Consider the following 27,706-nt stretch of genomic DNA (forward strand, 5'->3'; position numbering starts at 1 on the left):
TTGGTCAAGTGGAGAGGGAATAACCTGATTAAAAGGACATACTATTTGGGAGGCTCACTCCTAATTTCTGAGATACTGTGTATGTGTTTGAGAAATCAAAAGTCTTCTACAACCTTCATCTACACACTCATCCAGAAACAGAAAAGGGAGCATAGGAGGGAAAATTAAATGGTTTTTGAAAGCTTCACAAATAGCCACAGTATAGAGTTTCCCTGTCCAAAATCTGTCATCTGCAGAGACTTTGATGCTGCAGAAATTCAACTGTAAATAACGGTAAATCTGTATACCTGCATGAAACACCATTTATTCTACACCTTATACACTGAAAAGGTTAGTTACTGCTGACTTTTCCTGGGCTTTTTTCCGACCTGGACACAAAAGGGAAAGCGGGGCTGTAGTAAGGAAAGGCATTTTTGAAGTTGCCGCAGGGCAGCGGGGCCAGCCCCGCGCAGCGCGGCCAGGGCCGGGCCGGGCAGCGCCTCGACCCCGCCAGCGCGGCCTCAGCCTGGGACAGCGCGCCCTCTGCGGGGACAGCGCGCCTCCCTCAGCCTGGGACACCGCGCCCTCTGCGGGGACAGTGCGCCCCTCAGCCCGGACACCGCGCCTCCCTCAGACTGGGACACCGCGCCCTCTGCGGGGACAGCGCGCCCCGCAGCCCGGACACCGCGCCTCCCTCAGCCCGGACACCGCGCCCTCTGCGGGCCCTGCCGCCACAGCACAGCGGCACAACAGCTCCTTCATCCCTCACTGGGATCCTACTTCCAGCCGGGAACGAGCTGGCACAAAGGGAGCGAGCTAAAGCTCCGGGGTCTCGAGTCTGCCCTGCGCCCGTATAGAAATAGCGCACGGTGCATCGGAACTTCGGCCTTCCAGAAAACTCACACTTCAGAAAGGACTTGCAGAAATGTCACTGAGGACAATAACATGCCTGACTGTCCTTCCTCGCTGAACAAAAGAAACAGAAGTCTACCAAACTGCCCAGGTGTCGAGCAGTCATTTCAAGCTCCGGCCTGAAGGGATTACTCACGGGGTAACAGATCGCAGCCCGGACTCGCAAATGTTTGCAAGTCTCCAGTTTGGCTCCATTTTAACAATACAACTCGAAAAGCTTGGCAACAATAATGTAATATACACGGTACGAAGCACTATTCCCAAGTCTGGACTCCTACTGAAACATTCTATCCCACACTCAATCAAAAGAGTTTAAAAGTTCTTTTTAATTTTTTGAGTACAATTGCGTAATATTTGCTGTTTGAGGATCCAAAGTAAAATTTTAAGAGTATATCCTTATGATTTAATTGAAACATAGTCTCAATACAACACAAATGTTTATCCCATCAAAATTTACCCTGATTTAAAAGGTGAACTGGGTTGGAAGTTACAATTAGTGATTTAAAAGGAAAGTGTATTTAACTCATTTCAAATTACTGCTGACTTTATGCAGCATTTGCTGGTTTTAAACTTCTCTCTCACCTTAGGGCAGCTATTCAGCAACTGTACAGTGCCAGGTACAGTGCAACCGTGACATCTAGTGGCCAGTGGAGAGGGAACAAAATACTTCCCTAAAATGCAGCATTTCTGTAAACACTAGCACTTCTGAACTTGCAGTTTATACCTCCTTTTTGTGCACTCACTGAGTAGTAATCATTTGTTACAGGAAAAGTGAGACCAAATATCTGGCATGCAATTATTTTAAAAGAGAAATCAAGTGCTTGTATCAAATCATGGTGGAATAATATTGTACAAAACCTACCGAAGAGCAGAGTACCACGCTTATGGCTGACAAGACCCATCATTAAGAAGCCTTTTGTGCACAGATTAAAAAAGAAATTTTAAGTGATGCTAGGAGAGTCAATGAGCTAACTCTCCACCTTCTCTTATAATGTTAATCTATTTAAATTAATGCAGAAGCAAATAAAAATGTCAGAAACTTCAAATGATTCTACCGTGGATAAGTAGAAAAATTGCCTAGTGGTCACTAATGTGCAATAGACAACTTCCCAAAAGTATCAGGAGCACTGCAGGGATGTCTCTGTCCAATTTGTGTTTGGGTGAGAAACTAATTATTTCCTTAAGATGTAAAAATAAATTTGGAAAGTTGATGAGGACTGTGAAAACTCCAGACTGAAGTGTGACACTCAGCAAAAAACTACCTCACATTTATTACTAAAAATTAAACCACATAAATAACAATTTCTTACATAGTTAACATTTTCTTTTTCTTCACTAAATTCTCACTTTACATGAGAATTTCTTGCAAAAACAATCCATGAAATTGGAACAACTAAACATCAGAGTAAGAATTACTCTGTCTTAAAAACAAAGGTTTCAGCAGAAGCCATATAGAATGCATTTAGACAGTGCTAATGGGAAAAAGGGAAGTCGGCCAATTACAAATGGATTATACAGGTATACAATTCCAAGATCTTTTCTTCTAAAACAAACTGCCAAATAGTATGTGTATCCATCTCAGAACCCCTACATAAAAAGAACCGATTAAGTTCTTATTTAAATTCCTTATTTTGTCCCCAAATTGTTTGTTTACAATATCAACTGCCTTAAAAAGCACCAAAAAATCAAATATGTCATTTTTACCCCAGAACATTCTCAGAGACAGAACTCTGTATTTCTAAAGTCTACCTTCGTAACAACTCCAAAAATCAAATCTTAGGAGGAAACAGAACATAAAGCCCAGCAAACTAAAACAAACTGGATATTAAGGTTGATTTCCTAGGGAAATTAGACTTTTTAATGCTCTTTGTCCCATTATCTTCATCACTCTAAACTGCACCAGCAACTTTTAAAATAGTTTAGTAATGTCAAATAAATTTGAAGGGCACTAGAAATTTCATGGAAGTCTATGAAAAAGTGGGGGGGGGAGGAGGCAGAGCCAGAGAGAGAGCAAAGGGGAAATCAGGCAGATTTCCTTGTTAATTCTCTGACTTGGTAACAGGTGGCTGGTAAATGTTTGTAGCTACAGCCTAACACCCTTGTCTCTCTCATCAGAGGGCAAAGACCACAAACCTGTGAGAGGTTAGGCTATCTCAACCCCACTGCTCATAAACACTGACTTGTTTATTCTTTTATTTTTAATTCATATAGTTACATGCTTCACTTAAATGCCCCTTCTTTTTAAAGTATTCTGACTAAATCATCTAATACAGGATGTAATAAAAAGTGATTGAAATGCTTTAAATGTAATATAGAACTTTTACATGATATCTGATCTTTCTATATAGCTATTACAGGAAACTAAGGATAAAGTACAAACAATGTAGCTGAATTCTAAAAGTACTATGACAAATCTGCAACTGAACTAAATTATCATAGCTTCACTGATTAACATATCAAATGAGACCAGCTGAAAATCTTCCATCCTTCATACAAGCCCCATACAACAGTTAAGTACATTTCAGTGTTAACAGACCCCAACCCAAAACAAATTAAATATTCCACTTGCATCATAATTGATTTAAATAAACTATAGTGACAATTCTTTGTCATTATCATACCAGACAAGCTCTGAACTTCATCTCTTAGATTTAAAATTTTGTCATTGCGAGTTCAGTACAGAATCAACACTTACAAGAAGGTGACAGAATAGTTTGGTTGGTGGGTTCTTTGTCGGTTTTGTTTAGGGTTTTTTGTGGTTTTACTTTGGGGTGGGGGGGTGGGGAGGCAAAGGGTGTTTTTTTTGATGTTTTTTCCCTCTGATTTACAACATATGAAGATTACTTGGACATGTCTAAGCAGAATAATCCAATAAGTTATGCCCCTTATTTTCACATACCAATCGGCTTGAGGAAAACCTTAAGATATTAGCACTTTTTTATTAGTGAGTCCAAAAGATTCTGATCTTGTTTTTCATTACAGTAAATAAAAGGAGAGGATACTCAGAAAGCAGAGTCCTGGGAAGCTAGGTTTGCAAAATCTAACAGTGGCATGCAAAAAAAAGTAAGAGCATCCCACTAATGGGATTGATGCAATGGAATGAAGAGCTTGGATAATACATTAGATGCTGCAAAACCATCAAAATCATGCTATCAGTTTACACTAAATAACAGACAGGCATTAGTATTGATTTCACTTTTCAATGTCCTAAAATATGATTTTATTTGAACAAATGGAAGTAGTGTATTTTTGCTGGTTTAATGAAAAATTTAAAAACTTAGCTTTTCTCTACATATAATGTGATGGTTTAAAAAATCAAGCAGTTTTAAATATAAAAAGAAAAATAGGAGGGGTAGCATCTTGTCCTAGTGAATCATTAGAAAATTACTAGCAAATCAGCTCATATGCAGGTCACAGAGTTTACATAAACTATGCTGATTGATAATCAGACATTTTGCATGCTATTATAGTATTTCTTCCACGACTGTGCATTTCTGTCCGTTAAATGCATCAAATACTAGGAATACTCTTGATGACAGAAACATTGACCCATGTTAACAACAGACTGTAGAATTTTGGTCACTATTTATGTATTCTTAGTATTTCTATAGTAAAGCTATGCAAAGCATGATAAGTATCTAAAAACTAGTAAAAGTACTCGGAAGGATAAAATGTTTGATAACATAGCTTCTTTCTAACAGCTTTTTCTCTAACATGAAAATAAACTCTACAGAATGATCTGCATTAACTTATGCCATATCTTAGGAGTTCCAAATTTAGGAAGAAGGAAATGTAGATATTGAGAAATACTCCCAGAACACCTATACTACTTGTCATAAAAGAAAAATCTGTACTGAAAATCAGTATCGGTTATCTGCTATATTGCTTGCTTGAGAGCATTTCCAGGCCTTTGTTTAGATTAATTCTGTGGAAATAACAGAATTCAGCCTGAGAAAGATATGTTGTTTGATGACAGTAATTTAACATTTTTCTTATTCCGTCTCACAAACAGAATTAGGGTATTAGTACTACAGTGATTCAGACACGTTGAAAGTTGTCTTCAATTCAGGTATTTTACTTGTAATTTTATTAATTAGATTTTTCAAGACTTATGTATTTTCCATTCAATAAACTCGTTTGTTACATATTCCCCTACACAAAGTATCAATCTGAGCATTCTTCATGCAAATAAAATAGCATAGAGCAACTAGAGCAGTCTAGATTGTATAAAATGGGGAAAATAAATATTATTTATTATTTTCAATATGTGAAAATTACTTAAGGAAAGAGATTAAAAAGATATTTAAAAAAAAATCAGAAATGCATTTGAAACCCATGCTTCAACAGATGAGTTAAAAATTAGCTCAAATACAGGACAGCAGGTGGCACTGACAACATGCCAACCTTAAAACAGCTGCATTGAGCTGATATAAAATTGATCATATTACATTTGTATTGCCTTCAATGTGAGGCTGTAAATGTATAGAACATAAGCTCATCTTTCACAATACTCTGTTGCTGTAAGTGTCCCCCCTGATATTGCATCTTACTATACTTTACTAATGTAGTTGCAGAGACAGAAGATCTTCACAGGGATGTATCATGACAGGACAAGAGCCAGCAATAATTGCTGCAGAATAAATTTCATCTGCACCCATGAACAAAAACTCTTTCCCTTGAGAACAATTAACACAGGCAAAGTTTGCCCACAGTACTGGTAGAATCCACCTCACTCGAACTATCCAGGCTTGACAGGGCTCTGACTGAGATAACTCCACCTGTGGCGCTGCCTTTAATTAGGGACTGGAACAGAAGACCCCCCAGAATTTCTTTCCAACCTGGATTGTTCTGTGACTCAGTACAGTTAGGTCACACAAACCAGTTGCCATGCTGAGAAGTTTAGACACTACTCCAAGCCAGTTACAACATACATATGGGTAGTAAAACACATTTAGCAGATATACTGCAGCCTGTTGTTAGCAGGGAAAATTATTCAGCTTTTTAAAACTCCCAGCTCCCGAGCCAGCTTGTTAGGTTGTGCTTTTAACTTGCTAGTGGTTCTGTGCTGTTGAAGACACTTGATTCTTTGCACGTCATTCAGCCATAGTAAAGAGGAGCAAAGCAAAGTCATTCTTTATACAGGCCACAGAGAAACTAACCTGAAGGTCACAGTCAATATGCAAGCAGAAACTTGATGCTACTATTTATTACCTACATTTTCTAACCCAAGAAGGACCAAGAGTGGGATTGTTGTCATTCCTCCTTGGATCCACTCTTCTAGGGAAACAGTGCCATCATGATCATAGTCAATTTCTTCCATCATTTCATGAAGAATCTACAATTTAATGGAAAATCTCGTAAGTTCTAATTTATTATTACTATATTCTAATACAGCATGTTCTAATTGTTAGAACATGTGCAGATCTCCAATTCTCTCATACAAAAAAAAAAGAAAATATTATTTGCATGGTAGTTGTAGTCAAATGAGTATGGACAGTTTAGAAAATAAAGTGTCATACTCGTATTTACATTTTATTAACACCTAAATGTCCCAAACCTACTTGTGTCCTTTGTGCACTCACTCTTAAGAAATCTTCAGAGACAAACCAGTTATGTTATAGAAGTTAATGATTACATTTATTGAACATTTCATAGATCAGATTTAAACAGCTAAATACCAGTAAAAGTGTAGTTCACAATGCTAATTCATAGTGGAACACAGGCTATTCTTATTTCTACCTTACTCACCCATGGAATGCCACGTGGATATGAAATATCACAAAATTATGATAGCTGTCTCTAGTAACATTAAAAAATTGTGATAACTGGATACTTACTGGACTTAATTCAGTAATATCCCATTCAAGGTATTCTGCAACATGCATCATTTGAGCAATGATATTTTCCAGCTCCTAGAGATGAATGAGAAAGTATGATATTAAGGTTATAAAGAAAAATTCTACTGCAAGAAACTAATAATTCAACCATATTGCATTCAGTGACACTATTTCATCAAAATCCCTGATGAAATATACTTTTCACTGGAAGCAGTATTCTCAAATGGATCTGCTTACTAGCAAAACATTCTGCATGGACTACAAAGCATTCAGGGACATGAAATACAGCCCCACAACCAAAGTAATTGAAAGGAGTCAGAGATTCTTCCTTCCTAGTTATCTTTCAAGCACCCATGTTTTCACAATCTGATTTCCACCCTGTGGTAAGATCATGTAATGATCTTTAAATTCCATCACTTTAATCTGAGTGATGGAAAAATCACTCAAAAACCAATTAAAATTATTAAAATTATTTTTTACCGTAATTGCATAAATCACGAATTTCTAACAGAAGTAAGGCATGAAATGGATTCTGTAAACTACCACAGATCTATTTTCTTACCACTACAGTATTGCAATTTCCCTTGGTCATGTATCACTAGGGCTTTTCTATACTTGTATATGCACTTTTGCTTCGTAAACATGCTCAAATGCTTATCTAGGACCATTCTAAATTCTCATTTGTATCCAGGCATCTAACTCAACCTGGTATTGCCTAAAATTATGGTGCCATATTTATTTCACACCCGTGTATAATTTTGCTTCCCTATTTCCCTGCAACTTATAGGAATCACCTCCTCTTCCTCACCAATCCACTCTATGCTGTCTTCCTTCCAGTAGGTACAAAAAAAGGTGGAAAAAAAACCCAAAGAAAAGAAGAAAAAGAACACCGCTAATAAAACACTAGTTTTTGTTAGCTATCTGACAAAAATAATTACAGCTTTTAAAATTATTTCCATATCTCCTCCTTCTCTTCAAACATTTGGTTGGCCTACTCTACAAAACTTTGCCCTTAATACTGTTCCTCCATTCTTAATAATAATATGGAAGTTGTGACATCTCATAAATCCACTGTGTGACCCCCACACTTATCCTTTTTAATGAAATCTTTAAAAATGGTGCCTTCATACACATCTCCCAGCAGCATACCAGAATTACTGGAATCATATTAATGTGTCTCCTACTGTAGTATCACCATTAAAAATAAGAAGACTATAGAACAGAACTCCGTGACAGCAGTGTCAGCAACTGAAAATTTATACAGTTGCAACATTTCTCACTGGAAAACTCAAGGATTAATTTTCAAATGAATGAATTTTTATCGACTATTTTTTACACTGCTTCTAATAATTCAGAACAAATATAAACTTGAATTAATGTAGTTTTGTATAGTTTTGTCATGTTGACATACTCTTACAATGCAATACATAAAAAACATTACCGAACTATCCAGGTATCCATTCCCGTCTGTATCATACAAGCGAAACATAACTGAAAAGAAAACAAAGAGAGAAGGAAAACTCTGTTAGAAAACACAACAAATACATCTCTTTTTCATTAAAAAAACCAAACAACTCCAAACCAGAACACAAAACAACTTAAGCCTGAATTATAAAGAAAGGACAAGTATTAACATTTTTGTTTAATGATCAGACTAGCAGTAGACCCTCCAAACAAGCTGCATCACGTGAAAGGTTCACTCAGCAACTACCCTGCCACAGAGCCTCCAGCAACACATTAGCCAGAGAGTACAACTGCACCTCCTCCATACCACCACCCTAACAGCTAATTTGGTGTGTGAACTTGATTTTGCTTCCCTCTAGAGATGATCTGTCTTCATGGTGAGTACTGCCAAAAGGCCCTTCTCTGTGATCTCACCAAACACAGGGTAACACACAATTGGTCACAAACCTTGATAAGCCTGCCTAAGGTACAATGCTACTCTCCCTTGGCTCTTGCTATCACTATTCAACAGTGATACTGCTTTAGAAACTATTTTCTGACCAATTAAATAAAACACAGGATCAATGTTTTAAATATCTAATCATCGAAATCCAACAGCATTCATCACAAACTGCCAGCATGACTTCTTCCAGGACCACACTTGCTCAATCAATTTCAAAATGTACTCCCAACTTTCTGGGGAACCACACAGATAAAAAGGTATATTTTGACAATATCCAGAAAAAAAATGCCTTCAAGATTGTATCATGATTTGATTCCATCCAAAAGAAGGGGTACAAGCACCATTAATAAGATATTTAGAAGCAGCAAAGCCTAAAGCTTTCAAAGGAATACTGTTGTAAGTCTAAAAAGGAAATCCAGAAGCCTACAAATACCCCATTCTTTGTCCCTACTTTCAGGGACAGTTTGTCAGAAATCCAAATACCCATCACACTCTTCAAAAGCACGATTTTTTTTTTACCCCTGCACCTGTTTTTTAGGGATGAAGAAGTCAGCCCATGTAGAGGTGGTTCCAGGACAATGTAATGCTTTCATCAACAGCAAAACACAAGTAACCTGTTGTTTAACCAGTCTCTGGAAACATACGACCTATTTAACACTGAGGAATCCTACCACACTGGATCCATAGCAGATGTTGTTACAGTCCAAAAAATTTCACAAACAAAGCTTACCATAATTTCCAGGAAACAATATAATGAGAAGTGAGAAGAAATTATTAGCAATTAGAGTAACGTTCAGAAAGAATTTGATTATTTTTGGACTTAGAGCCAATCATATTAACTGTTATATGTATTGGCTTCTTTCACTTACACCCTCTATCTTGGGAACAAGTTGATCATCTAACTGTGTGGAAAAAAGGTAATACCTACACCTCTATACCACTTCAGCAATTTTTGCCACTACCTTGAACTGCTCTTAAGAGAGCTGTAATACAAGATTGATGATATTTACAGCAGCACACTATTTCACGCCACAAAGGCCCATGATTCATTAGTTACAGGTTAAGAAAACCTATAAAAATATCGTTCTTTCCCTAGAGTTACCACAGCAAAATTGTTTCAGTGTCAAACAAGTTAATGCCAAAAAAGCCACCGGAGATTGGTGCTGCCCCTGCTGGTACACCTTCCACCAAAGCTTCTCAGAGCTTGACAGCTAATATTGTCTGCCAAAGGTATCATTAGGCATTCACAGTTTCCATAGGGATGAATCTCTGAATCACTCAACCATAAAGATAAAATCATTTGGCTCTCCTTCCTCCTGCTCTGTGATTCTTAGACAGTAGTTGAGAGAATGTTTTACAGCAAGTTTTAGCATCTCCATGACCTTTAACTACTCCAGAGCAGTAGTGCTTTTTTTTCCTTTAACATGAATCAGTAGTTCTAATCAGTCGTTTAAAACCAGACATTAGTGTAATTACAACTGTTTCACTTTGAAGAAACAAAGTCTTTCTAATTACATAGGTATAGGGTAGCAAAAAGGCTTAATCTGTGCTCTTGGCTAGATTCTGAAAACTATGCTATTGGTGTGGCATGCAATCTCTTTTCTATTCATACACTGCTAAATATTCATGCTCTTGATTTACACGCTTAGGAGAAAAAAACAAACAAAACCGAAACAAAACCAACAACAAAATGATAAAAACAAACAGAAATTCTGATGCCCAAGTCAATTTTTTCTATTCCTTTTCCCATCTCCTTACCTGATTAGACTGACTCTGCCCTCAATTTCTATTTCTAGATGGCAATTTAGCCTTAAAACCTAAGATATGTTCTCTCAATGTATCTCTGTGAGGAATGCTTGGGATTTTCTTTATATTCAGGTCATACATACATTATGAATAACAGATATGCTAAGCATGCCAAACAGGTGAAGTTCACACTATGCAAGACCTCTTTACACTCTTAATATGTTAGAAAATCCATTTATATGGAATATTTATAAACCTCTGAAAATATGTAGATCATATAGATCCAAAGATGAAACTCTTAGTGTAGTTTATCCTCCAGCCTACATCAAATTTCAACTGAAAGCACCACTTTCATGTTCTACATGTCCTGAATTAAATCTCCAAACACTCAGCTATGACTCATATTTTTCCAATTTTGTCATCTGAAAAAAAATTCAAATCACTACTTGAAATTGGTATTGATATTAATATTGGCAACTCCAGAATAAACCATTTTTCTTTTTCCCTTCATTGCTACACACGTATAATTTACATTACAGGCATCAGAACTACTGCTTTCAAATTTGGAAAAAGAGTTAAATTATACCATGAACTTATAATGAGAATTAACTGAAATCAACAAAGTCTGCATACAATGGTGCAGCATAACCTGAAATTTAGATACTAAAAAGTGAAAATATGTGGAATATTTCAACTCTGTATGACAAAAAAGAAAATAAACCCATTAAACAACCATGCCCAGAATTATATGTAGTAAATGCAATTGACCTTGAATACATAAAACATTTAAGTACCACAAACATATTAGGTCATGCCCTCTCGCTCCTAAATCACATAGAACAGTCTTTGCTCATGCAGCCCCTATTGTAGGAAGTTCATGGAAAATTCCCGTACTGTAATTATCACTGCTCCTCTGTCTCTCCTCCTTTCCATTGTACCAGCTCCTGACACCAGGGGAGGCAAGTGAGCTCTATTTCATGCCGTGGTTTGTGCATCGAGCTCCTCAGAGCTCTGGTAAGGCTTGCATAACTTGCTACCATGCAGCAGATATTACACTGTAAGATATTGGATCTCAGTTTTTCTGTGTCTGTGATCTGAATGTGCATTCACACTTACATTCTCTCTGTATTTTAATCATATGATACCAAAACAATATTACCAAATTTGGGGGATTTGGGGCATTTTCTGTGACCTTGCAGTACAAAGTTGCTTCTGTAAGCTAGCTAGAGGTTAACAAAACATCAAGATACTTCAGCAACATGTAACCTTGTAATGAATTTCTTATCTTTACAAAAGCAGATTACTGCTTGCACATCCTAACATACTGAACACTTTGCACATGAGAGCCTGCTCCCACAGATCTTTTATAAACAGACCAGTTATGTATATTGAACTATATTTCTTCTCAATAAGGACTATATGATTGGTCTGACTGTTTAGCCACATGACAAAGTGACTTCTAAAATTCCACAATAAGGAAACAAGTTTTTTTTCTTTTTTCCTCCAATTTATAGATCAAACTCACAGGGCTGGTTTTAAACATTTTTTTAATAGGTGTTGCATTTTAAAGACCCAGGCTCCTAATTAAAAAATAAAAAACAAACAAAACCAAACAAGAATTTCTAACTTCCTGTGTCAAACACTCCTTCCCAATAGTGATGCAGATTTGGATCATTCTTGGCTTTTAAGTATTCAGAAATATTGTGGAGCCCACAGCCTATATTAGCAACTGTTCTTTGTTTGAATTAGGATGTTTAGTACAGGTTATTCAACCCATCTACAGATCTCTAAGTATACTCAGTATAGTTTGTCTGTTTTTCTCAGATCTTATACCAAATATACATGATAGTGTAGAGAGCACTATTGTAACTACAGAATGTACAATCCATACTCCCCATTTCAGAAAATGCTACATAGAAAAAAATTCATTTAAAATCTCACCATTAGCAAGAAGAAAAAATAATTTCTACAATAAGGGTCACCTAGAACCATGTTTTTATAATCCATCCGCCAAAAACTGGTTCTTAAATTCAGAAACAAAATATTTGATGACTTAGGGAAATAAATATTTAAAATTGAAAAAGAACATACATTCTAGCTTGTCTTCAGGTCTTCCTCTTTCTAGCAGTGACAAATAGCAAACAATATCTTTCAGCTGGATCATGTCTGGTAAATGTGAGTTGGCAGGAGTAGGAGGTCTGGATGTGGAGGTACCCTTGTTAAGTCTCAGACCTGGAAACAACCCATAGCTTTTGTTAGTCTGAACGTACAATACAAGCAGAAAATGAAAACATAACTTTTGCATGCATTCATCTTTGTTTTACCTGAATCTCAGATTAATCTTAACTTAAACATAAAGCTTTAAACAATTCATGTTCATAGTTTATCCAGCAAAGGTAGAACTAAAATAAGCTATCCAAAACACATCCCCCACCCCATTATGGGAATGGCAAAAACTTTTTTTTTAAAATTTGTGCTGATCTGATTTCATTTGACTACAAAACAATTCGGTGAATATTTTTGTTCTACTATACTAGATGTTAAGTATTAAAAACAATCCCTGCTCAAATCTGCATCCACTTTCTTGTGCTTGTAGAAGCTTCATCTTACTTACAGATTGACAACAACTACGCTAATTAAAGGTGTTTTAGTGTCTATGAAACCTCCACTAATACCCAAGTGTATCGTTATCCCAAAAACACAGCCAGATGTGTGTCAGTGGAGCACATATTTCAAACACAAAAGTCTCAGTGACTGAGAAAATATACTGAGGAAATATATCTAGAATTTAAATAATAGTCATAATAATTGCTCAGACATTGTGTTAATAGCACTACTTGGAATTAAAATTTCAAAATTGCCAAACTTTTTTTTAGAACAACATCAGTATGACCAGTCCTGATGATATTACTGGAATCTGCAGGACCAAAATGGGGAAAAATGGGAAGGACAGCCAAACAGAGAAAGGAGTAAGAAAACTTTCTTTACAAGTTTGTTACACTTCTCACTGACTGAGGGTTGTCCACTCTCTCCCTAAATTTAGCTTGAAAAACTTCATTGCAATCCAGATACATCTTCAAAAGTTAGATTTTAAAAGGTATGACTGCATGTTATGAGATACATATGTTAAAACAATAAAATAAGGTGAAAAAGAGTAAACTGGCGTGCAACAATGTATTTTGGAATTAATTTTATTTTCATGAAATTTCAGCAACTAATAAATACTAAAAGTAAATATTAAATGAACAAAAATATTGAATAAGTCAATGTTCTATTTAATGAGCTTGCATGTCAGTTAGGTGTCATTAAAATTACGACACTCTAATATTTTATTCAGTTAAACACTAGCTTTAGTCACACAACTTACACAAACAGTTCATATTCCAGTCTTACGTAAATCACATTCACAGAATAAAAAAAGATTATAAAACCTGGGATAACTCTTCTCAAAAACAAATAGTGCTGAAACTCAAATGAAAATAAATACTAATTTTAAGGTACCTTGTAACCTATCAGCTGCAAGACACAGGTTAAATTATTACTTTATTAATCAGAGGTGGGAAGGGTTGGCTGCAATGTACTACTGACTTAAAGATGACTTCCAGTCCTGCTGCTTACCTGGCATCTGTTTCCATCTCTCTTCAGACACCTTAACTGAAAATACATTTATAAACAGACATGAGTGGACCAAAAGAGACTAAATGTAAAACAAGCACACTACCTGATGGACTGATGAACCCTGCTATTATCCTTGTCATTTCTCTAGCTCTCACTTACCCCTCCATATTCCAGAAGAATGTCTAATATTTCTGAAAAAGTTATTTTCCAGTATAGTCAGGCTTTTTTTTTTTCACTACTGGTAGCATTTAAAAATTACTAGATACCCAAAACCACGTTTCCATAGTCTCCATTTGCACATCAAAATGTACCAATGCACAGTTTTTTCCCCTTAGAAGATAGGAATTATCAGGATGTAACATTTATTTTAAACCATGAAATTGAATTACAACATAAATCCAGTATATTTTCAAGCCCAAACAATTCTTGCACAAGGTGAATTGGACTGCCTCTCTGAATATGTTTCTGATGCAACAATTTGTCAAACAGTCCTTCTGGCATTATGCTAAAAACATGGAAGCTTCCTAAACTGGTATTACATTATATTATTTCTAAAGTACTTAGTAACAGAAAAATTTAAAAACTCTTGACAAACTTGGAAAAGCTAGTGTAGGAGAAAAGTATTTTAGGAGGCAACATCAGAGTTAGAAACTTGACATGCAACTGAAATAACAACAGTAATAACAGCACTATCCTTAATAATGATTATTATCATTATTACAATTTTACCACACATAGGAATAAAATATGTCAAAGAGAACTACTGTGAAAGGGAAGACAGCTGAGTACAGCCTATACAGGGCAAAATTTAGCTGTGTCCTCTGAAATCAAAATCACTTTTAGTGATACAGTAACACTTACCCAACACTTAAATTATCAGTAGCTGCTAAGTATGTAGGATTAATAACAACAGAATCACACCTAGACACTTAAAGGAAACAGCAGCAACTGGCACAGAAATGGTTGAGCACCAGCAGGAGCCTCCTGCATGAAGCCTGAAGATTTTTTAGTGTTAGTACAGGAGAGAAGGCAACAAGAACATGTAACCATAGCAATCTGATTAGCATTAACATGACAAAGAATGTCCACTTGGTGTCTCAGCTGCATCATTATTGTGAGTTGAAACCATTTAATTTCCATTCCTTTTCACAGTATTTCCTATTATGGTTGAGTCAGTTTCTCTAATTTCACAAATACCAGAACAAAAATCCTGCAACATGTAGTTAAGAATTTCATATATTTACAGCTATTAAAAGTAAAACAACAGGGTGAGGGAACCTATAGCTCTTTAAGTACTGATTTTATTACTTACCTCCAGAAAGGTGCTGTGGTTTGTTTTTAATTAATGGGCTGCAGTGAGAGATTTTGTTCCTAAATGATGTAAAAAGGTGTTCAATGAAATCATCTGGTAACTCTGCCTCCAGAAAAGTCTTCATGAACAGCTTGAACCCCTCTAAATCAATTGTCTGCAGTGAAGGGGAAGAAAAAAAGGAAAAAAAAATAATGGCTTGTAAAAAAAAAAAAAAACCAAAAACAAACACAGTAATCCATCAAATAATATTCTGTTGACAAAAGCTTTGGACTGTATTTGAATATATTGATTTCTGAAGACAGACTGGCATACCTATTCTTGAAAGTGATTATTGAATTAATATTACTTTGAAAATTCACAGTATTATATAATACCTCAGAGCACTGTGTAAAATAGCCCAGAGTAAATTCAGAGCACTTATATCAGGACCCTGAAATCAAGTTCCATGCTCTCAAATTTCTTGATTAGCATCCAAGGCGCCTACAGAGTTCCTAGGGATGTACTTAGCATGTCTTTAGCTTTTCCTATACTGAGGCAGACAAAAAGCAGGGGATTTTTGGATGCCTACTTCAGGGAATTGAAGGCTTCCTGTCTTTTCCTACATGGCAACATGCTTTGCTGGTGTTTGTCAAAGAGTTACTAGTCACCCCGTCTCAAATAGGTTCAAGGAGTCAAATCAGAGTGCTCAGACATGCAGCATTACTTAAAGGGGAAAAAACAAAAGCTGTTGATCCAAAACATTTGTCATATAGCTTAACTTGGTTTTGCTTTTGCCAGGAAGGTAAGAGATAATTAATAAAACTCGAATGATGACTTTTTTTCTGTTAAAACAGCATTATCGGTTTAATCAATGAGTCACAGATTTTCTCAAGTTGGAAGGAGTACGTAAGGAGCATTGAGTTCAACTCCCTGCTCCTCACAGGACTACCTGAAACTAAACCATATGACTAAGAGCATCATCCAGATGCTCCTTGACCTCTGATGGGCCTGGTGCCATGACCAAAACATGCTCTGGGAAAGCTTCTTCCACTGACCAACCAGCCTCCCAGTGGAGAGCCTTTTCCTGATGCCTGATCTGAACTTCCCCTGATGCAACTTCTTTCTATGTCTTCATGTCCTGTTGCTGGTCACCAGGGAGATATCATCACCTCCCCCTCAAGGAAGGTGTAGGCTCAACGGGGTCACAGCAATGCAAAGCATTATGATCCCATTTTATCCTGCTAACAGAGAATGAAGATACAGGTATCTTGAAACATATTGACACCACTGCATATTTATCATTACATTTGTGATTGTAAAACAGCTTATCAATTACTAATGTGATAAAACAGTGTTACTTTCTTTATAGATCAAAGAGAACAGCAACTTGTAATTTTTAAATAAAGAGATAAATCCACATGATACCACAAAAATTTCCCTATTCTTCAGGAATACTCCATTTCTCCATAGAAAAGTCTAGTGTAACTCCTTTAGATCATCACAGTGAACATGGAAGGAGGGAAAAGACTACCAAGAGTCAACCTGAAATCATGCTGGAAAAACAAAAATAGAAACTGAACTTTCAAAGACTTCAGTGAATTTGGAATCTGAGTCACAGTATAAATAATTTTTGCTATTATTTTAATGTAACTTTGAGATTTGGCAGAAACTTCTCCTCCCCTGACTTCTTTGACGTTTACTTTTTTAATGTATTTATAAGATATTGAAATTTTATGTGCAAACTAAATAAAGTGTTTCCCATTAAGATCAAGACCTAACTACCGAAGGGTAATGTTTTAAATGTGTATCGTCATCCTTACCAGGGACCAACAACAGAAATTGCAAAATCTGACTCCTCTTGTGCAAGTCATAATTATTAGGAATGCAAGATTGGCAAGAGATCTCTGCTGAGCTTCTAATACAGAACACCTCATTAGAGAAAGAAGCGCAGTGGAACCAATAAAACTCTCATCTCTTGAAGACAAAAATAGCAGAGACTGAAAAAAAATGTTCAAAATTCTCAAGATGGGTGTAAAATGGAAATAATCACCTTGGACATGGACTCACTATCTTTATCTCATCAGACAGTTTCAGCCACACTCTTTTACCTTGGCAAATCATACACTGTTGCATTCATGCTGCAAACTTTATACTTTTTTCTCTAATAAAGCCACTGACATTTAATTCACTGTTTATAAACTATGAATCACAATAACAAAAGGATTTGTATCAGCATCCAAGTAAATCAGTAATTAGTTACACTAATATACACTATATGAATGTATTTTTTATCTGCAAGCATAACAAATACATTAATCACTAAATCAACTGACTTTAACAATGTGAAATTGCTTTGTTAAATTGTGCATTAATGAAATGCGTTTTAGCTATCTAAATGAATCATATACACAAAAAAACAGCTACGTGAAAACGGAAACTAAACCAAAATTATGGTCCCATTTAAATTAAGGTTTATGTATGGCCATGTAAATATCTTTACATTACAATAATCTTTTCCTTATCTACCTTGTCTGCATATTTTATGTATATATTGCCAAAAATATTCACTGAGTGAATATGAGTTTAGAGCAACCTTAGATTTTTAAACTGCTGCCTGAGTGGCATTGGTTCTCCAAGCTGCCAGCAGTAACTAAATCCCTAATGCCACTTTTTTTTTTTTTTTTTTCACTTAATGGGTTCAGAATTATACCTGAGTAGAGAAATGGATAAATAAATAAGTTTGAAATTATGTACTTCTTTCTTCCTGAAGACCCTCTTTCTCAAAGATGGTCAAACTTTTAAATATTTTGTAAAGATGGTCAGACTATAATTTAAACCAATATCCTCCATTTAACGCTTGCTCCAAACGGCTAGATAAGACAAGATACTAATGTAACACGTTATTTGGCTGCCATGTCCATTTATTACATTTGACATTCTGAATTCCAGCAATAAGGGTGGCTCAGCAAAGGACAAAAGAAAGTGTGTGGTTGCTCTAAAGGTTGTTTTACAGCCAGCAGATAGTGCTTTATCCTCTGTTGTAACATGCTCTGTGACCTGTATTCCCCCAGGGAAGCAGCAATATTCATATAACCAGAGTTTAGATGCTGCATATCCAAAAGCTTTCCAATTATAATGAAAGTTAGTCAGGAGCTGGCAAATTACTCGAACACACATCAGAAATGTTTAGAACGGCCAAAATACAGGTGCAAAACCACATGCTGTACGTAAGAATGCATACAATCAATCCTGCCTAAGGGAGATCTCTGTGTAGAGCCCTGTGATTAGGTTCTTGCCTAAAACCTCAAAATCTGGGATTCTAATACTGCATAGCTGAAAAACATTCTAGAAGACCTAACACAATTGGTGTAGATTATCCTATTAGAACTGAGTTCTAAAATGGTATAGTAATTTCTGGACATTTGTTTTTGTAAATGTATATACAGTAAATAGAACTAAGCTAGTCTACAGCAGACCTAGGAGTAGTTTAGATCATCCATCAAGCTTCCCAATGAAAAAGGGTGACCTTCCAAAAACAGGCTCACTTTTAAATTGCTTTCAGTGCCTTCTCTACTATCTCTCTCTCACTGTAATACTCATAACTTATAACATGAACATAGAAAAATGGAAGAATTTCTTTCAAGAGATCCTGACAGCAGCACAGTAGAAGACACAGAGGTGCTAGAGCATTCTCACCAAGTAGAGGTTTAAGTGTTGAGTATGGCTTATTTAGAACAGAGCAGGTAAAGATGCAAAACTTTTGATTAGCTTAATTTAAAACTACTTTCACAATAGAGAAAACAACACACAATATTATACTCATTTCTCTATTCTGAAATTGTAGACTATTTTTATTTTTCCTTATGGAACTTTACCCTTCTGAAATAGGGAAATGCTGCAGCAAGTAATTACCCTTCCTTTGATTACCAGCATTTCCCCCCAACCCCAGCCACTTTTCAAATGCATTGCACAATGTTTTCATAAGCAAAAAGACAAAAAAAGAAGGAAAGCAGAGAACAACAATCTTCCACTTTAACGTGTATCATGCTTGATCTTCCTTTTAAATTTCATTGTCATTATCAGAATTTCTCCGATGAAAAGTTCAGAGAATTTTGGTATGGTTTGAAAATAATTTATTTATGCTAATGAATTCCCACAATTAATTAAACAGTTCAGATTAATAACATCAGAATAATATATAAACCATAATGGTGGATGTGGTTTTCTTAAGCATGCAGGTTAATTGCTTAATTTTCAACAGTTGCTTGCATTCCAGAAGCTCCAGCTGAATTTAAATTAATCTGAGAAAGAAGGATTTAGCATTTCAGAAAGCATTTTTCATGATGTTTCATAAGTGAGGGGATGAGAGCATGAGAGGATGTACCATTATCAATTATCCAACAATTATCCTGGTACATCAATTAATTAATTGATTAATTCCACTGCACAAGAGACTATGAAGGCATAGGAAGATTATCATCACAAGTTTAGGGATTTCAGGAAAATTTTCAACATAAGAGAGATAAAATAGGACATAGATGAATCAGAAAAAACATGAAAGAACTTGCAAATAATTTGGCCTAAATCTTCTGAGGGAGTCTAAAAGAAGAAAAAAATCTGCGCAGTTTTAGCTTTGACTCTAATAAAATCCTTGCTGTAGGTCACAGAAAAATAAAGGGTTTTATACTAATCACATAAAACTGAATTTCTATTTTTATATATCAAACTGATTCACCAAATTTATTAGAGCTCCTTATGTTTTACAAAAAGAAACTTCACAAAATAAGACTTCTGTATTACTGGGTAATAAAATTTCATTTGGTAATGAAAAATTTTGGTATAACTCCACAGAAGTGCACATTCAAAACCACCATACAGTTTCAGCTAATTTAAACCATAAAATTCATATAAAATTAATTTTATTATATTTTTAGAAGTATTTAATTCCTACTTATAGATTTAATCAATGTTTCCAAACACCTGAATATAAGAAAAAACCCTAAAAATTATATATTCACCTTGGAGAAAAGAAAAGGAGAAGGAATGTAAGACATAGGCATGCATAAATTTACCTTTAATAATTATTTTTAGCAAATAAAATGTGTAAACCATTAAACAATTTTCATCTTTTCTGAATGCAAACATGGAACTAGACTCACTATGACTCAATGCATAGGGAAATTAAAAATGTGCTTCTTTCCCTACACCATAAGTTGTTGGGGGAAATCCATAACATTTCATTAACAATCCTAGCCCTAAACTTCCAACAAGCATTTAATCCATAAGTATTGGGTTTTGGGTTTTTTTCTTCTAAGCTCCTTCCAAACAGATAAAGAAGAAATAGACCAAAGTTTATAATGAGGTCTAAGTCACTGACTGGCCACAGGGAAGAAAGTTCTCACTAGACATGCTCACAGAAAAATAAACACATCCATAAAAAAACAAAATACGTGCTGTGCACCAGGTACAACTGAGACCATCACTTCCTTCTGAAAGCAGAGAAAAAGTGACAGATATTTTCCTCTTGTGGGGAAAAAAAAAAATCTCCTGGTAAAGACAACTCGCCAGTGGGAATCACCTTGGCCGATTTCCCATTTGCCTGAGGAAATTCAAACCTGTGTCTCTAAAGAAAGAGCTAAAGAATCACTGAAGGCAAAAATAAGGTTTCTGTACATCTAAAAAATTATTAAATATTTATTTGTAAAAATTTGACCGAACAAACTACTGAAAAACTACTATGAATGAGGTGATCTGAACATGTACTTACAGAGATGTATCAAAAAAAAGGCCAAAATGTTTCAGCTGTTAAGGCAGTACTTCTGGACACAGGGAAAAATTTAAGATGCTGAGGTAAATTTTATAGAAAATAGATGAAACAAGATTTTATTTATTTTCTTTGTTCAACTGCCATACCAGAGTTGGATGCTATCTTTACTCAGAGAGGAAATTAATTCATTCAAGATCTACACCTATGCTAGAAGAAACAGAACAAACATACATATTGCATATACATAAATAAATATTCATCCATACACACCATCATATACTAATGCTAAATGAAGCAGCAAACAGCAATTATAGATTGCTCAGTGAGGTACCTCAGTGCCTCTGGGATCATAACATGTCATCTCACATCCTGCATGTATTTTATAATTAAATTTTTGGATGCCTGCATTAGTCCAAAAGATCTGACAGTTGTAGGGTTTTTAATGTAAATTCCATTAAAAGATTACCCACAAAAAATTCCATCAGTACAAAAAACTCACTGTTACTTTCTTATGATTAAAAACAGAAGAAGCACTTTCATTACAAACAGATAAATCTGTGTTTATTTCCACAAACTCTGAGAACATTCCTGCCATGATGTCTGACTAAGCAAATATAGAGAGATTTGTCCAGATCTATATTCTATATTATCCAGATCTATATATATGGGTTCTTTACCAAGAAAAATTCAGTAGTTTCAACTGAATTTTTCTTGGTAAAGAACCCATACCCAACCAATGTGTTGTGGTGGAAATTTTTCTGAAGATCATGGCATATGGCATCCTTCACTTTAGAACTAAGTTACGAACAATTAGGATTTGCTCTGTCAACTCCCATTGCTTTGGAGAAAATTCCTTCACCCAAAAAGCCCTTTAAGAACCAGGATGAAACAGAAATTTTTCTTCCAAACTTGTTTACAACCCTACCTGCATTGTATCTTGGCTATCAAGGAGGCATCACTGGGTAACTGTGTATGAAGTGGGGAAAAGGCTGGAACTGAGTTGCAGACCCCAGATTTGGAATCAGAGATTTCAACCACATCTGCAGGCAACCTACTTGGAGCAGCTGTCTGACACTCTTAGGGAAAATGGTGATGGAGCAGACAAAAGGAGGGGATTTTGGGTTATAAAGAATAATCTGCATTCAGTGGAAGAACTGAGATAAGATCTAAAAGTCCATCCTCAGGAGACCGCAGTCCCTCCTACCCCAGCAGATAAAAGCTCCTATCAAACTCTTTAACAGCTCACCAAGCATTCTGATTTATTTACCTGTTCTTCTACAAAAATACATTTAAAAAGCCAACTATGTAAAAACTTCTTTAGCCTGGCCTTTTGTTGTCCTGTATCTCAGAAAAGCTCTCCTATGAAGACCGGCTGAGAGAGCTGGGGCTGTTCAGGACAACAGAAGGCTTTGGGGAGACCTTATAGCCCCTTTCAGTCCCTAAAGGGGGCTGATGAGAAAGCTGGCAAGGGACTTTTTACAAGGGCAGGTAGAGATAGGGCAAGGTGTAAAGGCTTTAAACTAAAGAAGAATAGGTTCAGGACAGGTATGAGGAAGTTCTTTATAGTGAGGATGGTGAACTGGAACAGGTTGCCCACAGAAGTTGTGGATGCCCCATCCCTGGCAGTGTCTGTGACCATGGCAGGGGTCTTGAAACTAGATGATCTTCCTGCCCAAACTATTAGCTGATACTACTTTTCCCTAAATCTGACCACTAGTTTATCCTTCTTAAGATACCACACAAAATCACATGAAAGAACATTAACCACACATAAAAAGACACATTTGAACAAATGGCAATCATTGAACTAGAAAAAAAGATTACTAAAGAAGCTTAATTTTAAAGAAGATGAAGTCACAAAGAAACTAAAAACCTGGCAACTGATTAAATACAGTTTTCAGCATAAACTACATATTTCAAGAGAGTTTCCAGGATGATACTGATTACTTTGACTAAAGAATTCACAACTATGAAGAAACAAAACCATTAAAAATAGTTTGGGGGTTTTAGACTCACTAGAAATCTGGCTTTATACACAGTTTAAAAAGTAGTCTGGAATTTTATGCTTTTGTTACCCACAAAATACTACAAACCTGACATTAAAGCAACCACTATTTTCCATATGTGGATTTCTTTGCAACGTATCCAGTGTATCTCATAGATATGTGATAAGCTGCATTTGCCTTACACATATCACTAAAGAATGCACTCATCTTACTTCTACTCCACACCAATGGCATAAAGCAAAGCTCTTGCTTCCCACACTTCATTTTCTTTTGAATCCCAGATAAGCAGAATATGAGGGACTCCAAGGAAAAACAAATGTGCATCAGTCTATGCTTAATATGCTTTAAAACATCTCCAGTTACAACGATAAGAGTTCTGTTTCTTCTCAAGCACTCACTGGTAAGTAAATTACACTAATTTAGTACTACTTCACAGAAGGTGATTCTCAATCTCAGGAAGAACAGGAATTGAAGGCCTGGTTTCCAAGTAGCAGTTAAGATTTTACTTGGCGAAATAGCAGAATATTTCAGGTTTCTTCTAGCTTTATATCACACATATACAGACAAACACTCAGCTAAAGCCACAGGTCTTTATCTCCTGATTATGGCTGCAACAAGCTATGCTGGTACCTTAAAATGCCTGATTCTGTCCCAAGCAGCAGAATGTCTCCTAACACCTTGAGCATCAGAGAGGAAGACGCTGAATTCTACCTACAAACTTTGTCCTTTCTCCTAGAGCAGTTAAACTGTTCGATTTTGTAACTTGCATTTCTGTTGTATTGATACTAAACACAGATATGCAAGATCCAGAAAAATCCAAGTATTTATATTGAAAATTTATGCATTTATATGTATGTCCTGTGCCAACACACAGAACTTTACACGGTACAGACATCAAAAGTCAGTATATCCCAATACTGAGAATACAGAAAACATGGTTCCTCAGTGAAAAACAGGATATATACAAGGAAAATTTTTCATCTTTTTATATACAAGTTTTTAAATTTTGCTATATAGTATTTTAACTCCTACCACACATTTGAAGAGAAGCAATAATTTATTAAGAAAATAGAAGCTTTGGACTCAAGATCTATCCTAAAAACTGCAGTAGAAGAGGTTTAACGGTCTCCTATATTTTCCTAGCTAGTGTAAATACAACAACCAGTTCTTATGGATGATATGTTGAAAGAAGGGACAGAAGCTGTATCACTCTACTTTCTTTCTCCTCACAAGACACCAAAAAATTATTAGTCTCTCGACAAAAGAATTGCCATTGTGGATGGAGCAGGGCAGGGAGGGGTGGAATAATACTCCTTTTATTCCTCCCCACCCTGGCCACATAAATGGGAACAAGACATGATCTAGTGTTTAAAATTAATCTCCACCCATAAATTCTTTTGAAATACCACATTCTTTTTGTTCTTTTCTTATTTTAGATTTGTACAAAATATTTCAGCATAAGCCACTATTTTCAGCATCCTGAAAAAACAATGTAAGAGAGAAAAGAAAAAAAGAGACATCATTAATTTCAAGAGACTTCCATGACATATGGTTTTCATTTATTAAAAAGAACATTTCACACGTAATGGAAAGATAATTATGTTGAAATGTAATTTTCAATTGATTACTTTTAAAATTCTGTTGTCTGATCTCCGAATGGTGTCAAAAATATAATCAACTTTCATCTACTGACAGTAATTGCTCTGGGTTATTTTTTGAGTTGGGTAAGTTCCTTTAACTTTATTATTTATTTTTAAACTACTTATATTGACCCAATATGTGAAAAATGAACTGTTGAATAAGAGCAGAAATTACAGGGCCCTGATTCACACATTGTGCTATGACAACACTGGCAAACACTAATGTGAGCGTATTAGCGACAATGATGTGATTAGCTGTGAATACCAGTGCTAAAGCATTCCCACAAAAGTCAAAGTCTTGAAGATTCATTGATCATTACATGTCAAAACCTGACATTGCCAAAAGATGTGGAAAAAAAAGTGGAGAGACTACATACAGAGGATTAACAAGCTAAAACCCATGAATCACATGAGAATGCATAAGTTCTCAGTGTTGAAAATGTATTTTAAATGTTCATTAGAATAAAATTTCTAATTCCTCATGAAGACTGGCTTTGGGCATCAGGGTAAACTTCGGTTTAAATTCAAAGCCCTTATTTTTTCATCTAAGTATTCAATTTAATACAGTTTTATATAATTAATTTTTGAAAATACTGGTAACCAAATAAAAACTATTTCTTAGCTACATCAGCATTCAAATTCATATCTACTGATATGAATGTTTAAAAAAAAATTAAAAACCCACATGCTCTCACAGGCTGCTCCTACCAAATACTCCATATGGACAAATAATATTTGGATATTACTAATACACAGACATAAATCACTGCCAAAATTTTCCCCCAGCTCTTCAAAGAAGTAAGCTCAACAAAACATCTAAAATAGAAATGGGAAAACTCCATTTTTATGCAATAATTAGATTTTTAAGCATAACATTCTCATGTTATTTTAATAAATTGATACTAATTACCAAAATAAGTCTGAAATATATTCAGCAGCTACTGCAGTCTCATCCCAATCTTACGTGCAGGAAAAACAAATCCAAACACTTTTTTATCAGCAGGTTTTCCTTAATACATAATTCTATATGTGCATAAGTTTGTATATCCTTAAGTACTGCACACATAAATACTTATATTTAATACTTAACTCTTACTGAATATGTTACATTTACTACACAAAGGTGGGATTTTTTAAAAGCAGAGTGATGAATCAAACACTTTTAGAAGGCTCTTGTATGAGATTATCATTTAAAATCTACCTGAAATGATTACATATCAAACAAAGTGACAAGAAGAAAGTTTGCATTCTGTCCTAGAAGAACTGGTCGGGAAAATGGGGTAGGTAGCATAGTTCAGACAAAGGCCAAATAAAATAGCAAAAATCAATTAATTCCTCAAAAACATCACTTAAGACAAAAAGTTATGGCTGAAATAAAAAATTTATCTGCATGTGCAGATTGTGTAAGAAACTTCTTATGGACAAACATGTCTGAATTGGTATTTTATAATGTGCTTAGAACTAAGAAAAAATAATTGTTCTATGCATGTTCTATGGCAGTGGTATTCTCACATATTTTACCTGTAATGACCTGGTCTGTGCATTGCAAATTTTTGTGGAGGTTACTTCAGCTACATTTTTTAAACATAATTGCTACAACACTTTTAGTGAGAAAAGTAATATGAGACAATGTCATGTTACCTGTTACCGCTCATCCCTCCCTCTTTAAAGTTTTAAAGAATACAAATTAATAAACTTTCCCTTCCTGAATGAACAGAAATCTCTGTTAACTGAGATTTAACACAATCTGATTCTAACGGAACCTTCACTGGGAATAATAACATACACCAACAGAAAATGGTTTAAAATGTCCTGTTCCATTTGTCAACAAGTTGCACCCACTTTATACTAAGTAAATGTACAGATTTTAGTAAAAGTGGAGCTATATCATAATAGACCTAAGTTTGATTTTCTCCTCACCAGTATTTAAAAGTATAGCTTAGAAAGAATTAAAAGGATATGAGGAGTGGCATCTGCTCAATTATACATGTAAACAGTCATATATATCAGTATCTCTACCGCACAAGAAGACTTCAAGACATTTCCATTTGCTGATTAATTCCTGCAATAAATTATGACAAAGTATTTTTACTATATTTTGGTTTCCTTGCAGTTTCATAAACATTATCTAGATGCCACCATGCAGGTGAATCAAGCATGGCTGAAGCCATCATAATAAAAAACCCCAAAACATAACATATTGTTCTTCATAATGAAAACAAAGAAGTAACATCCCTGCATCATAATTAAACCGTCTGTCTAAAGCTCTTTGTCTTTTTAACTTGTGACATGTAAATGAAAGTGGTAATAGGTTCATAAAGTTTAAACATAACCTACAGTACAACACAATAATGTAAAGGAAAAAAAGGATAAAAATAAGTTCTTAAAGCAGAGAAGTGTATCAAAAAGAAAGGAGGATACCAAAGGAGGAGATTAGAACTGGTAGCAGAGACTGACTAAAGGAGATAGAGAAAGACCAGTAAAGATAATAAAAAATGTTCAAAACAGAACAGTTTTGCAGCAGAAATTGACTATCTGAAATATTTTACACCTCAATACCCTCAACATGCTCCACAGAAAGCAGGCTCCCAGCCAGACTGCCAGCATCTCTGCCTGGCAGGCTTCCCAACTCTCTAGGTATCCAGAAAGCTCTCCCTAGAAATTTTCTGGCCCATGGAGCCAGAAAAATGGATTGCCCAGTGCCTGAAACCTAAAGGTTTCTGCTGGTGATACACACAAGATGTTACATTCTTTCCTTCTGCAGCTAGAAAGATACAACTTCAGCTTCTTACACGTGAGGGACAGGCTTCTCCTACATTATATATGCTATAATTCTGCACATCCTACTAACCTTCTGTAAATTAATTCCAATTTGAGTTCACTTCATCCCATCATTTGGACAAAAGTAGAAAGATGTGGCTTCTGCAGTACCCTTTTTATAGAAAATTAAATCTTCCTATTTGTAGTGGAAATACTTCACTTAATGTATTATAATATGGCAAGA

The 27,706-nt window shown here is 35.5% G+C and overlaps 1 protein-coding gene across 9 annotated transcripts in view; it reads right to left on the minus strand.

Annotated features, from left to right (window-relative positions):
* The window catches only part of DGKB (diacylglycerol kinase beta), a 332,462-nt gene that overhangs the window by 236,642 nt on the left and 68,114 nt on the right, over positions 1-27,706 (minus strand). For all 9 annotated transcript variants that reach the window (XM_064411308.1, XM_064411310.1, XM_064411314.1 and 6 more), the window contains 6 exons: positions 15,311-15,464; positions 13,999-14,034; positions 12,472-12,612; positions 8,170-8,219; positions 6,729-6,803; positions 6,107-6,226 (listed from right to left, as the gene is read on the minus strand). In XM_064411308.1, coding sequence (XP_064267378.1) covers positions 6,107-6,226; positions 6,729-6,803; positions 8,170-8,219; positions 12,472-12,612; positions 13,999-14,034; positions 15,311-15,464 — 576 coding nt within the window. The remainder of the gene's footprint in view (positions 1-6,106; positions 6,227-6,728; positions 6,804-8,169; positions 8,220-12,471; positions 12,613-13,998; positions 14,035-15,310; positions 15,465-27,706) is intronic.

Source organism: Passer domesticus, chromosome 1 (assembly GCF_036417665.1).
Source record: "Passer domesticus isolate bPasDom1 chromosome 1, bPasDom1.hap1, whole genome shotgun sequence".
Taxonomy (NCBI): domain Eukaryota; kingdom Metazoa; phylum Chordata; class Aves; order Passeriformes; family Passeridae; genus Passer; species Passer domesticus.